This window comes from Dermochelys coriacea, chromosome 8 (assembly GCF_009764565.3).
Source record: "Dermochelys coriacea isolate rDerCor1 chromosome 8, rDerCor1.pri.v4, whole genome shotgun sequence".
NCBI lineage: Eukaryota > Metazoa > Chordata > Testudines > Dermochelyidae > Dermochelys > Dermochelys coriacea.
In genome coordinates this window covers 47889288-47906172 of record NC_050075.1, presented here as the reverse complement: position 1 = coordinate 47906172, position 16885 = coordinate 47889288, and the positions used below count along the sequence as shown (strand labels likewise).

The following is a 16885-nucleotide window of genomic DNA, read 5'->3' as shown; positions in this document are numbered from 1 at the left end:
GCAATCTGGCGGCGGGTCCTCCTGTCCTCTTCTTTCTTTGGCGGCACGACTTAGGTTTTTCTTTTTTTTTTTTTTTTTTTTTCCCTTCACCGCTTGGGGCGGCAAAACTAATTTTTTTTTGGAAGGGGCCCCCGAAATTGCTTTGCCCCCGGCCCCCTGAATCCTCTGGGCGGCACTGGGGGGCAGGGCCTCTTGGGAAGAGGCAGGCTGGGGCCAGGGCCGTGGTGGAAGAGGTGGAGAGGAAGTGGGGCCTTGGGGGAAGAGGCAAGGCAGAGGGCTGGGCCTCGGGGGTAAAGTTACCAGCCATTAGAAAGGTGGCAAGCCCAATGCCAGCGTTTCCCAGCGTGCCCAGTGCCAGCGTTTCCCAGAGTGCCCCACCCTACTCCAGAGCGAGCGCCGCGGCGGGTGAGAACAGAGTCCGCGGCCCATCCCGGCTGAGACTGTCACAAGGGGGGCCGACCAGCGACAGTTGTGCTGTGGGCTCTGGCCACTGGGAACTGCTCCAGACCCCGGCTCACTTCAGGCCAGGGCCAGTATAGTCGTGAGCTGGTGATTGTGCAGTGTGAGTCCCTGCCAGGGTGGGGTTTGAACGGGTGAACTAGAGGCTCACTAAGGGTTTGCAAGCAAGGGCCAGGTCGGTGTCAATAGGGCATTGCTCCATTGAAGTCGGGGGGGCCAGGTCCCCAGCTAAGGTCAATTGGCACGGCTCCACCGACGTGGCTCGAGCTGTGCCGAGTTACCTCAGCGGAGAATCTGGCCCTCACTGCCTGCTGAGCTGTTGCTATTGTTTGTGTTCATCCTCAGGGCATTGCTAACCGTTTCCTCCCTCCTCCATCTCTTCTCACAGTCCTGAGTATCCGGGGAGCCCAGGAAGAAGAGCCCACAGACCCCCAGCTGATGCGACTGGACAACATGCTCTTGGCAGAGGGCGTGGCAGGGCCTGAGAAAGGAGGAGGCTCAGCGGCGGCTGCGGCCGCAGCTGCAGCATCCGGAGGGGCTGGCTCAGACAATTCTGTGGAGCATTCTGACTACAGAGCTAAACTCTCGCAGATCCGACAGATCTACCACACGGAGCTGGAGAAATACGAACAGGTAACAGGCTCATTCGCGGAGGCTAAGCAGAGGCTTCCCCTCTCCCGGCCAAAGCAAAGTCAGGCTTTAAATGAAGCTCTGATCAAGGAAATAAACCCATTCAAGGGATAATCTGCTTGTACAGCAGAGGGAAGATAATGCAACAGAAAATGGAACCGATGAGAGAATCGGTATGTTACCTACACACAATTCTGTACGCCAAGCCAGCATGGCTGTGTTCATATGGGCTGGAGCGCTAGTGACATCTATTGTCGAGGCGGCATGAGCGTAGCTGCTATACACCCCTGTAGCTTAGAACTTCCTGAGACATCCACCATTCAGGCTGAAATCCGACATGGGGAGCTGGTAAAAGTTTTGCACACAAAGTTGTTGGTTTTTTTTTAATCAGAAGAAAAAACTACTTCTTCTTCTTCTTCGTTATTTATTTATTTACCAAAAATTGTTGATGTCAAAAACAATCTGAGGTTTGGGTTTTGCAGACTTTTCCGTGATGCATTGTTTTAATCCATGTTTTGTTATCAAAATAGTGTCAGCATTTGAATCGGAATCGTTCAAGAAATGCTTCGTTTACTGAAAAGCCCATTTTCAGTAAGAAAACCTGGCTTTTTACCTAAGGATTTTGATCAAAATTTTGATAAATTCAGTGAAAACAACCCTGAAAAACTTTGCAAAGAAGGCAAAACTGAGCCATTTCAAACTCTGCAAACTCATTCTGCCACTTCTCAACCAGCTCCTGACAGGCTTGGGGTCTGCCTAAAGCGGATTATTTGGCTTTTAAGCTTGACCAAAAAATATTCAGTGCTCTTAGGAACACTGGTCCAGTGATTAGGTCCTTAACCTGGGCCTCGGAAGACCCAGGTTCAATTATCCGTTCTGCTAATGACTCACGACACCTGTGCACAGGGCTTGCCTTATTATGCCCTCCCCTGGCCATGCAGGGCTTGCCTGATCCACCTGGCATCGCCGTTTGCCCGAGCCCTGGTTCCTGGTGGCATCCCCCGCCCCTGAATGGTCAAGGTTCAATTCCCTGCTCTGCTAATGACTCACTGGTAGGGTGACCATATTTCCCAAAGTCGGAACGGGACACCATGGGACAGCAAGCCTGGCCTGAGCCCTGCCCCTGTGTGGGACTCGCTGCCAGGTTTGTTGTTTGTTTTTTTCAGTGTAGACATACCCTTCGTCTCCGTGCCTCCGTTTCCCATTGGTACATGGAGATTATTGCTCACAGGAGTGTCTGCGAGGAGAAATATGTTACAGCTTGTGAGTTGCTTGGATGCTATGGCGATGGGGGTATATAAGTACCTAGGATACAGAGAAGTGAGGCGGGGTGGGAACATAATTCTCCATTATAAAAACAATTGTTTGGAGCTTTTTTGGAACAGCCTGAGCGCCAGAATGGGTGGAGTTGAAACTGGGTGGGAAATCACCCTGGCTGAGGGAAAATGCCTTAAATATCCTGGTGGAAATTGCTTGAGAATTGGCTAATTGAGGAGTGTTTGAACTGCTCAGAGGTGGCACATTGCGTACGACAATTTAGCTATATTGTCAGTGACAGACAGCTGAGTTGTATCGTGCATAGGCCTGTAACTCACTGACCATTACACCTCTCCTCCTTCAGACCCACAGGGGTATGAGAAATGAGTGAAAGGCGAAACACCTGTATTTCGTTGCATGCTGCTCTCTAATGTCCAGATTATAAAGGCTTTCAGCCACTGGTGTCTGTAGGACAGGTGGCCTGATTCAGCCAAGAAGTGGAACATCCTGTAAAATCTGTAACCCTTCAGAGAGCCGGTGACCAGTGGTGGAGTAGCTACTTTTAAACAAGCATAGGAGGGGCACTGAACCAGCCCTGCCCCCTTTGTTGCCCAATAGGGATGTGTTTACACTGCATTGTAAACCCAGGTCTGTGGACTTGGTGTTTCCAAGCCTTGCTTGAGCGTCCACACTGCACTGTAAACCCAGGCTTACAATAGCTAGACCCGGGTCTCAGGGCCATGCCAACACATCCATATTGCGCTACACAAACCTTCTGATAAATGTCTATGGCTTGAGCTGCTTCCACACTACAAAATGACAGGGCTTGGACCTGAAACTCAGCGGGACTCTGGCTTCGAGCCAACTGCCTAGCAAGATCCTAGGATCTGTGTCCTGAGTGCTTGCTGACCAGACTCAGACTGATTTGTGTGTGAACAGAGGCTTGGGCTGTGTTTAGTGTAGACATACCCTAAGGTGCTTGGGAGCTATGGAGAGCCGAGGTACTTTTCAAGAGAGCAGCTACAAAGTATCCCCTCTGCTGAACTGTGCAGGAAGGTTTCTGTAGCTACTTTGCTGTAGAGTCCCTGAAGCGTGCAGGACAGGCAGTCCCACTGAGGAAGATGGGGGAAGTAGAGGAAAGGGGGACCCACTAACTGGAGTAACGGGGTTGCACTAAGTGAGAGAGTTTATACAGGGTGAACAAGATGTAGATTGAATGAGACACAGGAAATGGTATGGCCTGTGTTATGCAGGAGGTCACACTAGACAACAATGGATCCTTCTGGCTTTAAAAGTAAGGAACCTGGTAACAGTTCATTGAATAAGGCACAGCTCTGCAGGAGTAGAGCTGGGAGATTTTTTGGTTCTGAAAAATTGGGAAAAAATCATTTGGGGTTGAACTAAAACCCACATTTTTCAAAATTTTCAGCCAATCAAAAAGTAAACAAAAAAAGCTTGAACAAAAAGTTACAAAACCAAAATGTTTCCTTTTAATTTTGACCATGTTCAAACATTTTTATAATAATTTTGAAACAAAAAGTCATTTAGAACCAAAAAAATCAAAACAACATTTCGTCTTGAGAATGCCAAAACAAAACATTTCTGTTTTTTTCAGATTTTTTTTCCAGGATTTTATTTTTTCAGCCAATGCAATTTGGCGAAACTGACAAGAATTTGTGAAACATTTTGGTATTGGTGAAAGAGAGGAAATAAGTCACCTGATTTGGAGACTGGGACTGCTAATGCTGCAAAGTTTTTGTTGCAGCGGTTTCTGCTTGCTCTATTGTATGTAGAAGTGTGTACTGAGTTGCTCAAGTCCCCTTGGTTGGGGGGGGGGGGAGGGTGCTGTTTTTAACCCTTGGTAGTCTGAGGTGCAGTGGCTGAGTGGTAAAGGCTCTCAACTGTAATCCTGAAGGGTGTGGGTTTGAGTCTCGCTCGATCTCACACTGATAGGCCAACCCAGCTGGAAAATGGGTACCCAACATCATGTTAGGGCAGCCAAAAGCAGTCAGGCATGAGGCTGGCTACATCCCTTGCGTACCATTGGCTGTAAAACTGACAATGAGCTGTTGGCTCAGGGGAAATTAGACTTGTTGTCAAAAGAGATATACTCCATTGTCTGTGTTCCTGGACTGACAGCAAGGTGTGTCTCTTGATTGCCCCCTTCTCCATCTCCCCTCAACCAAATGAGGTCTCTCTCTGCCCAAAGCCAGAACACAGTACTCCTAACCAGAGGACAGCTTGCAAGCTGCACTCCTGCTGCTGGCATAGGGCTACTTCTTGCCTAGTCCCTCTCTGCTGCATTTCTGAGCCCTCCTTTGTGCTGGGAAAACCAGCAGCAAGGGTAGTCTGACTGCAGTAGGTGGGCAAAGGTGGGAAGTATAAGTGGACAGCATGTGTCAGATAACCCTTGCCTTTCCAAGTCCTACTCTGCTGGAGTTCGTGGCTTTCCCAGGGTCAGATGTTTCCCCCCACCTTTGATTTTTAATCTTTGTCCTGGAGTCTGATCAGTGGATAAAGACTTGGGTAGTGAATTCCTGCCATGCAGCTTCCTGTCCTCCTGCTGAGGTGGCTTTGGGGAGCCCAGGCAGCTGTCGACGGGAGCCGTGAGTCCAAGACGGGGCAGAGGTCCCGTGGCTGTCTGGCCTTTTTGGAATGTCTCCCAAGACCTCTGGATAACTGGTTCTGCCGTAACGTCACTATCATGACTTTACATGTGCAAAGAGCCTGGACATTGTTCCACCTTTGCTCTCGAAATGGCACAGAAAGGGATGGTGAGAAGGCACCTTGGCCAGGACTGTCTTGATCTTCCCTGCTGTGTCCTGGGTCCCACCAAGCCGCCATCTCTCTGGGCCAGAGAATCAGAACAGCTTTCCCTCTCCAGTTCCCTGCTCGGGATCAGAGGCAGGGCTCAGGCAGCACTTTCCAGAGAACCTCAGTCTGCCGGCACTGGTGGCTGTAGAGAATTCAGCCCATTTCAAGATGGTGCAGCAGGTGATTGGATCCATCTGCAGCCTGTCAATGGCAGAGCCCTACACGCCCTGTGAGAGTGCGAAGAGAGGTGACAAGCCCCAAGGGGATGCTGGAAGGGCTCTCAGAGGACCTACTAGGTGTTCCCCAAGGAGACCAGAGGTTGAGAGGATCCAGAGCTTTTGTGGGGCCCGCTGAGAGGTTTCCCTGTTCAGACAGGGCCTGGAGAAGCAGCTGCGCTTTAGCCAGGCTAGTTACGTGGCTGTTCAGCTCCAGACGCTTTGATTTCTCTGCTTGATGGCGGAATGTGGTTTGTGACCATTGCATTCCGACAGCATCAGTTTGCGCTGACTTGAAATCACACACGTGGGTGGTCTCATGAGCCTAAGGTGTGGGGTAGACCTCCCCTCCAGGTCACAGCTGTCCCACTGGCCGGGATGCTGGCCCCAGGGCACAGGATCTGGCTGGGATAGGTCCAGTGTCTGGCTACACCTCAGGGACCTGATGTTGCTGTGACTCGACACAGCTTTGCAAGTCACTGGGCCGTCATCTGTGTTGCTAAGTGGTTTGCTTGCCCTCTGGCGCAGCAGCCCCTGGCTGCACGGACCTGCCAGCATCCAGCATCTGATGCAGCAGGCGGAGAAAATGTTTTAGAAACAAACTCTGCCCAATCCAAACCCCCATGGAAATGAGAGGAGCGGGGGACCGCAGGTGGTGGGAGTGCGCGGGGTGGGGCGGTGCTATGCCATCAGCACAATAATTCCAGTGATTACCTGCTTGCCCTTTCATGTCAGGGTGCCTGTCTTGCGCTGCTTTAATTATTATCATTATTGACTTGTTATCAGGTGTGCTGGAAACCTATAGCAGGTCTGTGTCACTTCCGTGCTCGCAGCCACTTGATGTGGGTCGTTTGGGGGGCTCTGACTCCACTCCCTCTCTCTGGGACTTGCATGCCTGCAGAATTAACTGTTCCCCGTATCGGTAGCCCAAGGTGCACTTGAGCCACCAGCACCCGCTTCTCCCCACGCTTGCTTCTGGCTAACTCCCACCATCCTGTCCTTTGGCACCTCTCTCCCCATCCTGAGGAGCAAGGACTCCGAGACCTGGGACCAACCATAAGTAGCATCTGTAGCACAGACAGAGTTAGGACAGGCCACCTCACGTGCATCAGAACAGCAGCTGATCCTGGGTGGGTTTAAATCAGGAATGAGTTGCCAGCTCCCAGGCACCCCATTGCACAACAGACCATGTGCATTATGGGAGAGCTCATCTCATGAGGCACTGGGTACTTCGGCAGGATCGCCGGCCAGTATAGTCAAATTGTTGGTCTGCCTGCGAATGGAAGGAGGTGGGATACCAGACTGGTCAAGATGTTGATCTGATCCAGTATGTCAGGGATGAAGGGACCAGTATGGCTACCAGACTGAAAGGACGGTGGTTCTGATCTGACAAGGCAAATCCTATCTTTTTCTGGCTCCTCCAGCCAACCCCAAAGCAAAAGTAATAGGGGGTAGGATTTTTTTCAGCCTTGGTCCCAAACAAAAGGCTTTATGCATCCCAGCTCCTCCCATTCCCCGAGCAGCAAGGAAACAGCATCAACTCCTCCTCAGTTTGGGTTCGGCAGCCTACTCCGAAAACCCATTCTCTGCCTGGCAGGAGAGAGAACTTTTTCCTCTCACTATGGAGAGGCAGCCTAGCCTGGCCTCCTCATTCCCTGTATCTCTGCTCTAATGACCCCCAATGGAAGACTCTTCCTTTCCCTTCCTTAGTCATTCAGAGTGGGACAGTTCTTCCCCCTTTCCCCCGCTGCAGCTTTAAACCTCTTCCCTGCCTGCCTGCCTAGGTGTGTGCGGTCCTACACCCCTTTCCAGGCCTGGTGTGAGGATCAGCAGTAATAGTAATTAGCATTTACAGAACTCTTTGCATCTTCAAAGTGAGGTACCAATAGGTGTTAATCAGGGCCTGTTCTAAAGCCCATAGCTAATTAGAGAGAAGGGTTTGGGCAAGATATGAATTATATGGCCTCCCACCACCATAGTGTCTGAGCACCTATTGTATTTATCCTCACAACACTCCTGCAAGGTAGGGAAGTGCTATTAACTCTGTTACAGATGGGGAAACTGCAGCACGGAGAACTAACTGACTTGCCTCAGGCCACACAGGGAGCCTGTGGCAGAAGAGGGACTTGAACCCAGATCTCCAGAGTCCCAGACTAACCCAACCCACTGGACTATCCTTCCTTTCTGATCCCTCTTAAAATTCCCAAGGCCTCTGCCCAAACACCCATTCTGTTCTGGATTCTATGCAGTGACTCCCCATCGCTGTCTCAGACGCTGGCTGCGCAGGTTATCTCTGGATGTTATTGTCCTGTTTCTCACTTAATTCGTTTCCCTGGCAGGCAGCCCATCACCAGAGAGATACAGAGGAACGGGAGGGAACTGAAGGAGGGGCAGCCGTATAGATGCAGGGGCAGGAGGGCTCCCAAACTGAAGAAAGGTTAAAAGCCGACCATGTGCAGTCATGATGAAGGGAAGGCCCTACTGCAACTGTCTGTCACTGGTAGAAGGATGGGAGCACTCGGGAAGGGGAGGGCTTGGTTAGAGTGATCCAAGGAGGACACAGGGTTCTGGGGATGGAAGCAAGCAGAGGACAATGGAGGTTAAGCAGCAGGAAGATGGTGTAGAGGTGAGAGGCTGTGTTATAGTCCTCTTAAGGTGGAAGCTCCACTACTTGGATCATTTTTAAATCCTAGACTGGACAAAACACTAAAAAAAAAAAAAAAAAAAAAATGAGGGGAGGAATAATCCCACACAAGCCGGTGAGTGGACAAGGGGCCTGATCCAAAGCCCATTGAAGTCAATGAGAGTCTTTCCCTCAAGTTCTCAATGGGCTGTGAATCAAACTCTAAATGACCCAACAGGTCCTCTCTGTCTGGCCGCTAAGGATACTCTGAAGGGTTGGGCCCAGTTTCATCTCCTCCCTGGCTCATTTTAAGGCTCTTTCCTTTAAAAACCCTCACTACTGTCTCAGGGCTGAAGTTTCACCTTGCAGGCAGCTTGATTCCCACCATGGAAAGGGGAAGTGGTCCAACACTATAGAAACGGGTGTGGTGTCAGGTCACGGTTGGGTGGTTGGATCTCCATTGGGGCCCTGGGCTGGTGTCCTTACCTAGCTCTGCTGGCACCATATAGTCTTGAACATGGCCGAATGACCCTCCGATCCCGGGGTTTCTTTTGTTTTTCTTGCCGTCCCAGGCGTGCAACGAATTCACCACCCACGTGATGAACCTCCTGCGTGAGCAGAGCAGGACCCGGCCCATCTCGCCAAAGGAGATTGAGCGGATGGTCAGCATCATCCACCGCAAATTCAGCTCCATCCAGATGCAGCTCAAGCAGAGCACGTGCGAAGCTGTCATGATCCTGCGCTCCCGATTTCTAGATGCGCGGTAAGTTTGCCCATCTCCCTCCTGAGAGTAAATGCTTTGACAGGGGTAGGGGGTCTCATCTCTCATGTTGGCCTTTAGGCAGAGCAGACACTGTAAAATCTGCTCTGGTCTGGCAGAGGTGGGACAACCAATGGTCTGATCCAGTATGAAGGCAAGGGACCAGAACAGACGGGTTAATGTGGTTTGAGACGCAAGTGGATCAAATCCCCAACCCACCCTGACATACCTGACTATGCGATCTCCTTCGCCAGCCCGCCTGAGGGCCAACCTCCTAACCAGGGCACTGGCTGGGGGGGGAAGGCAGGTCAGAGGCCAGGTGGGTCCAGAGCGCTCCTTGCAAGGTGTTGCAAAGCTTGAGCAGAGGAGGTTTGCAAAGTACTTTGCAATGGAGAGGCAAGAGGTGCCATGGAACGGCAAAATATTATTCCCATCCCCGGAACACTTTCCCTCTTTCTGGAGACTTGGCCCTGATTCTGTTCCATTTTCTCCTTGCCAAGGCGGAAGAGACGAAACTTCAACAAGCAGGCTACGGAAATCCTGAATGAGTATTTCTATTCCCATCTCAGCAACCCTTACCCTAGTGAGGAAGCCAAAGAAGAGCTAGCCAAGAAGTGCGGCATCACAGTCTCACAGGTAAGGGGATGGGTGAAGGGAGTAGCACCAAAATAACAGCCTTGCGTTTCTCCAACAGGGCACAAATAACTAGGCAAGCTTCTCTTTACTGATCTCCACAGCTGTGGTGGGTGAATTGTGGGGTGAGTGCTAGATTGGTAGCAAGAGAATAATTGGAGGCTGCATGGAACAATGGGGGAAAAGGCCCATTGAGGAAGAGAGGTGTATTGGAAGGGGAAGTATTAGGACAGTCACCTGGAAGGGATGGAGATGGACCGGGCAGGGGCTGGCTGGGACATTGCAGAGTAGAGCCAATGTGGAATTTAGGTAGTAGAGGTTGAGGGGGGCATGCTGCGGGGGTGGGGGTGGCAGAGTGGGAGCTGAGCAAGGCGACCAAGAGATTTCTGGGGCAAGTGCTATGTTTGGCCAGTGCCTGGCCTCACAAGCTACAGAAAAACCAACACACACATGCGGGGCTTGGCAGGGGTTTGCTTGCTGGAGCTGTGTGAGCAAGGCCCAGGAAGGTGGCCGGGGCTAGAGTGGGATTTCTGGGATGAGGGTCTCATGGCTGGGGGTGGGAAGTGGATTTGCAGGGTTGTTTCTTTCCATCTAAAGGCATGGAGGGTAATTATTCTTGTATTTGCTGAATGCAATGCCTCTCTCATCTGCTGACATGCAATTTCTGTGTGGAAACAGGATATTCACTAGCTACACCCCAAGGTATGCCCATGTAATTAAAGGAGCAGGTGAATAGCCTCTGTGCCCCTGGGGTCTATAGCAGGCATGCTGATGCAAGGCTTGAGCAGAGCAGTTGAGAATCTAATTTGCAACCGCCACATTCTTGGGTGTCAATTATGCTCTGCCCCTTCCTTCCCTCCATCCTCCCCTGTTCCTCCTAGTGTATTTGGCTGCCAGAGGCTGAAGTCTGGAACCAGTCAGCATGCCCTCTTGTAGTCTTGCCCACAGCCAATCCACATGCTTTCCGGGAGTTAGCCATCTTGTGCTCCCTCATGTTCGCAGACAGGTTTGTGGTGTCATTTGGGTCACGCATTCACATGAAGATGACAACAGTAACTGGGGCCACATCTCAACCCAGTGTGGCTGTTTAGTTTCTCTGGAAGGAACATCAAATTGGAGACTGTAGTCATCTGTAATCATGAGGGAATCTTGCTAATTGCTCCTTAAATGCTCATGTAGTGACCTCCATTCAACAACCATGTCATCGACTTAGAAAATCCAAATGACCATCAGTCCATCCCAAGATTACACATGGAAAATGGGGCACATTGGTTCAAAGAAACCAAGCACTGTCCTGGTGTTTCATCCCAAACTTTGAATTGACCCTGGATGTTTTTATGGGATCCAACAAAGTTCCATTAACTTTTTTGTAATTCGCATGCCATCTCTGCACTCCCTAGTGCCTGGAGCAGAAAGAGCCAATTTCCAGGAGAAAAACTGTTCTTGTGATCTTTCTGACCAAATTGAAATAAGGAAACATTGCTGCTCTCCTAAGGATTTCCATTCTCACATGGTTTTTGAGGCCAAAGCAGTACAGATAAGTTGAGTGCTTATCTGCACCAGGTCAATGGAATTCCCCTTTGAAAACTATGTGAAGAGAGACAATCTCCCTGCACTGTAACTGCCTCAGTTCATGGTGTCTTGGGCTGTGCTCCTCTCAGCTCTCACAAAGCAAACACAATTATCTTAGTTCCTGGGTTCATAGATTGTAAGACCAGAAAGGACCACTGTGATCATCCAGTCTGACCACCTGCATGGCACGGGCTGAACCTCATCCAGTGATTTCTGCATCAAGCCCTTATCTTCTGAGTGAGTTTTTTTAGCAAGACATCCAATTTCTGTTACTTCAATGTCAGGCCTCAAAGGAAAGCCTGGATCTTGCTGAAAAGGGTGTCAGTGAACCAATCATTGGCTCTCTTCCCTCTGACTCAGAAGTGGAAGCGTTCCTTACAATTGGAGGTTGTATGACCCTTTTTGCAAGAGATGGGCTGTTAACTTCTATCTCATGGCCAATTTACAATCTCAGTAGTTCCATTCTGCCTCCTGAAATTCACCCTTCAGTCACAGCTGGATACGTTTTTCCCTTCCAGTGCAGTGTTGCTGTGCATTGTTAAATAGCTGCTGCCCTCCCCTCCAGAGGTGTCCTCATCGCAATGGTGTGCCAAGGGATTTCTGTGCAAAGTTTGTCAAGCACTTTGGGATCCCTGCAGGTGGAAGGCATCGTAGAAAATCCCTTTCAGGAGGGATTATTTATCTATTTTCCATGCAGTGAAACAAGCAGCAATTATTCAGTGAGTGCAAAACACTAACTGGACCAGTTACCAGTGACAAAATATCCAGCATTTAGAACGGGACAAAAGTCTCAGCTGTATCACCCGAATCCTAATTCAGGCTAGCAATTTAAGGGACAGGACTAGCCTACAGAAGACTGGCTAACTGTTCTAGGAGGTGACATACCAGAGTAAATGGAATATTGGACTTTTCCAGTAATGGGTTTATGCATAGAGGCAGGATATCCGATTCAACAAGCCACAGGTCTGATCTGATTAGCATAAAATAGGATTCCTGACAAGATGGATCAATAGCTTGAACTGGTGTATTCAGAAGGCAGGGTGCCAACGCAGATGGATTTGTCTGGGGAAATCCTGCATAAGATAGCATGGTTTTGAAAAGTGAGGCCAAGATGTTCAATAGGGATGAATGATTTTGGGTTTCCAACTGGAAGGTCCACAGGGCACTTGATTTTCAGAGGGTGGTGCTTAGCACTTCCTGAACAGTGGCTTACTTGCACCCCCGTTCATCCCAAAGTTAAACATAACTATTCCTGATTCATGAGAGCAAGTGCAGGAGAAGGCACTTGGGGGCCTGTCTGTGTCTGTCTAGCCTGGCATATTGAAACACTTCTGTTTCCGGGAAGCCTAGGGGCGCTCCACCAACACCAACAAATATGACACGGCAGGAAGAGTGCTCCAGGCCAGAGGGAAAAGGATTATTTTTGGGGCATATTGAGAGGAGGGTCGTTGAAAACTGGCCACGATCACTGAGCTTCCAGAAACGAGCTCCCATAAAAGAGGAGTTTACAGCTGATCCTACCAGCTCTGTGTCTGTTGACCCTGCTGTTGGGACTTGAAATGGACAAGACACCCAGCATTGATTAAATCAGAAGCCTCCTATCACTGTCCTCAGACCTTCCACCCCAAACCGTGAACCTCTCCTGAGATGAGAACAAATTCAGCCAACTTCCCCCCCGTCCCAAGCTCCATTATTCATTCCTGCCCCGGCCTCTGCACTCTTTGCTTCCATTTCCAGATGGAGCCATCAAAATGCCAAGAGTCCCAGCTCCACGGCATGCCATTGGAACCAAAAGGAAGTCCAGAACTCTAGAAGAGAGCCTGCTTTCCAGAGAGTTACGGCTCAAGGTTGTAGACCCAAGTTTCTCAGATGAGCGTCTAGGTTTGGTAGAGCTTATCTGAGCAGAGCAGAGTGGTCTTCAGGACTTTGCCCATCCAACCCACTCATCTGTTAGAGGTTTCTAAAGTGCCACCGGTAGTGGTTCACTTCTGGTGACTGGCAGGTATTAGCATGAACTTTTCCTGAATCTTTTAACTATGCAGATAAGTCTCAATATTCACATCAAGAATTGCACCCTGCAACCTCCATAATGATCCATTAAAGATCTGGAAATAGGGAATGCCATTGATTTAACAAGGGGATGGGGACATGTCTGATTATGTCCCCATCCTCTTTTGGTAGCGCAATTGGTGGTAAATCCAATGACAAAGACACCATTTCAATGGACTTTCAGCCTTCAAGAAACGCAGTCCGGTTTCACTCCAGCCCTTTTTTTGAACAGTCCTTTAGGAACCTATTGATTTTTGCCATAACTGGTCTTTCTCTAGAAACAGAGGGACAACTCCAGATAAAACCAGAAGACACTCAAAATCTGCTTCCAAAACTCAAGCCCAAATCTTTCCGATATTTTTAAAAGTTCTGTGCCCGTTTCAGTTCCGTACCTGTGGTTACCCTTAGTGCTGGTTTCATAGATGGCACCAGAATGGAAGTCGAGAGATCTGGGTACTGTTCCCAGCATTACTACTAACTTGTGGTATGACACCTTTCTCTGCTGCAGTTTCCTCATTTGTCCAATGAGAATGATACTTGCCTGCTTTTATAAAGTTCTTTGAGATTGATGGGTGCAACCCACAGTGTAAGTGAGGAGAAGAGACTATTGTTAATAATGTTACGTGGTTCCAAATGGGACTGCATGTGCCAGGTTTGAGGCACACTAGAAATTATCAGAAACTTTCAGAAAGCTTGTTTTAGTGAGAAACGCAGCCCGATTTTGCCAACTCGAGAATTTTTTGTATTTCAGATGAACATCCAGACTCGAAGTTTTCGGGTGCTTATCCAGACCTTTTGGGGGTTGCCCACCACAAATATTTATGCAATTGACTCAAAGCTATGTTCTTTAAAATTCTCAATGGATACTAATTGCAATTGCAATTAGAGCCTAGCTGTTAATATTTCTCCATGGTGCTCTCTCACACTGATTCATTGCATATGGCCAGATCCTCAACTGATGTCGACATCAATGGAACTCCACCAATTAATGCCAGCCACTGCTCTGGTCCATTTCCCTAATTACTTCTGAAGAAATTCAGTCTGTATTTATAAATTATAGTTCAATCTGTCTCGTTCTGGAATTCTGTAGATAGTTGAGGCGCCATGCACGCAGCAGACTCTGCAAAGTTCTGCTGAAACACCTCCACTGATGGCTGCCCTTGCGAACTTTCCCTCCTCTGCATCTGGGTTGGGGATGCATGATCTGAGTTGCCAGTTTGGGATTGCAACCATCTGGCAGTGTTGTGAAATGGGGCTCCAATTGAAATCCGAACCAAAAAAAGCAGACAGCAAAGCCCCTAACAATCTCCATTTTCTCCTTCCATTGGAAGCCTGGTCTGCACACAGAAGTTGCACCAGTTTATTAACTGATGCAAGCTCAATTGGTATAAACCAGGTTTAAATTGGATTAAGTGTCCACATAGGTTTTGCCCTGATTTAGCTAAGATGTTAAACCTTGAGTTATATTGGTAAAACTGTGTGTGTGTAGACCAGACCAGAGTAACCAGTGCAGCAGCTGTACCTGTAAATTCTTTTGGGACGTGCTCCAAAGAGCAGCACACGATACTGTGATGGAGAGAGCATTAAACCAGGGTGTGTATGAGTATTGTCTGGGAGGGAGTCACAGCTTCCTAGTGCATGGGACTGGCATTCTCATTAAAGGGACACTGCTTAGTTTTAGGCACACGGTTTCATTTTGTTTAGAGGAGCCAGGGACTGGAGTTTACACAATCAAAACCGAACAGAAGAGTTTCCTGGGTACCTAGATCATTCAGTTGAAACGCTTTATTTAAAAAATGAAAATCTTTCTCTTCAGTGCAGGGACCCCGAACCCAGCAGCATTCAGAACCAGGAAGTGAAACTGACCTGGCTGGCTCAAGCTTGAGTGGAAACCAGCAAGATAAATGATGAAAAGCAAATTAGATTTTTAAAATCCTAACACATTTAATAATGGTCTCGAGGGAGTTTTCAAAGTCACAAGCAGGAGCTAGACTCCCATTAAAAGACAGCTCCTGGAGTCCTGTGATTATGGGAGAATCTCAGCTTTTGTAAGTAAGCTTACAGCCCTCATAGTGGCAGAGAAAAGCTTTAAAACATGACCTGCGTGCACCCTAGAGGCTCAAATCCCAGAAGGGAAATGAAGGCCCCCCACCCCGATTTATTTTAAATCTCATGATTTTTAAGCCTGTCTCTTGATTTTTGGAACCTGTCTCGTGATTGTGGAATGCTAGGCATTGGCAATATTGTTATCTTGACAGTTTGCCTTTAATTGAAGTTGAAAGAATAGGCATGTGCTCGCCTTTGCATTGGTTTTATTGACTTTATACTGCTCTGGGGGTCACTGGGGTTGGGATGGAGTCAGCAGGTGGAATCTTTTCCTTGCAAAGCTTTTAGAAAAAACTGCAATGCTTTAAATTGCTTTATTCCCCATTCCTAACCCTCCCCCATGTCCCCACCAAAATATGTCAAAGGTGAAACGTTAACTTTTTTGTCTTTTCTTGAACTCGCTCTAGGTATCAAACTGGTTTGGAAATAAGCGAATCCGGTACAAGAAGAACATAGGTAAATTTCAAGAGGAAGCCAATATTTATGCTGCCAAAACGGCTGTCACTGCTACAAATGTGTCAGCCCATGGAAGCCAAGCTAACTCACCCTCAACTCCCAATTCAGCTGGTTAGTTTTTTTTTTTTTGGGTTGTTATTGTTCGTTTTTGGTTTTTTTTTTGGTTTGTTTTTTCCTTTAATATCTGTGTTTTCTTTTCTTTTCTTTTTCCGTTTTCTTTTTTCGGTTGGTTGGTTTTTATGTAATTTTTACAACAACAACAACAACAAATATGGATTTAATTTTTTTCATTTTTTTTCCATTCTGTTTTTTCGTTTGTAAAAGCGATGTGATCATGCTGTGTAACCGACGGTAACGTGTTGGGGGTTTTGCATGGATTAAAAATTTGCTTGAGTTGCTTGCTCCTCAGGAGAAAAAAATTGTCCATGCACAATTGATTTACTTCACCAGGGGCTGAAAGCATGAGTGACCCTGATTTAAAAAAAAAAAAAAAAAAAAAAAAAAGACCCAACACTTACAGGATGTTCCAGATCATGCTATTTTCAGTCTGTTTTGTGTGGACTTTTATACTTCAATTTTTTGGCTGCTCGCACCATAATGTCTGGATCACCCGCAAGTATGTGTTCTGTGTGAATTTTATTTTTCTTTAGTATCAGTATTGGGTGAGATCTTCTATCTTCAAGGAAATCCAGGGGTTGGTTTGTCCATCCCCCACCTCTCCCCTTCCTTACCTGTTTATTGTGGTTTTCATTTAATTTGCTTTAAGGGACAAATGTGTGTTTGATCAGTTCCTCTTACCCAGATTTCAACTCTTTTGCTAAAGAACTATGATGTGCCCCCTGTTTAATTCTAGTGGTGATGTGTGCACAGTTCCACCAGATAGAGTCACCATTACTCCAAAAGGGACATTTTTAGGTTCTTTGTACCGATTGTTCAATGTGATGGGAGATTTGAGACCTAATTAAAAGAAACAGAGGTTAACTTGATGGCTGCCATGTGATTTAAATTCTCTCTATATATAAATTATATATCTATATATGCTTATTTTGCTTAAAGGAGGGAAATGTGAATACATTTGGTTCTGTATCATTCAACTTGGTCTCTGATTATGGTACCCCTTTCTCCAGTGCATGAAGTGGGCTGATCTCAGGTATGCTTCTGAATGCAGGGCCAGCAGAGATGTTAAACAGGCAATGGGTATTTTGGTATCAGTGAAACTATTTCCTATTATTAGGAAACCTAACATCATGCCAGTACTTGGTATGGCATTTTCAGGCGACCTAAAGAAACATGGTCTTGATCCCGAGAATG

The 16885-nt window shown here is 47.8% G+C and overlaps 1 protein-coding gene across 7 annotated transcripts in view; it reads left to right on the top strand.

Annotated features, from left to right (window-relative positions):
• PBX1 (PBX homeobox 1) overlaps positions 1-16885 on the top strand; it is a 249883-nt gene that overhangs the window by 196852 nt on the left and 36146 nt on the right. For 2 of the 7 annotated variants that reach the window (XM_038412949.2, XM_038412943.2), the window contains exons 4-7: positions 848-1092; positions 8571-8761; positions 9259-9394; positions 15526-15685. In XM_038412949.2, coding sequence (XP_038268877.2) covers positions 848-1092; positions 8571-8761; positions 9259-9394; positions 15526-15685 — 732 coding nt within the window. Of the gene's footprint in view, positions 1-847; positions 1093-8552; positions 8762-9258; positions 9395-15525; positions 15686-16885 lie in introns of all 7 variants that reach the window. The other 5 variants (XM_038412945.2, XM_043520213.1, XM_043520212.1 and 2 more) reach the window with 3 other exon arrangements.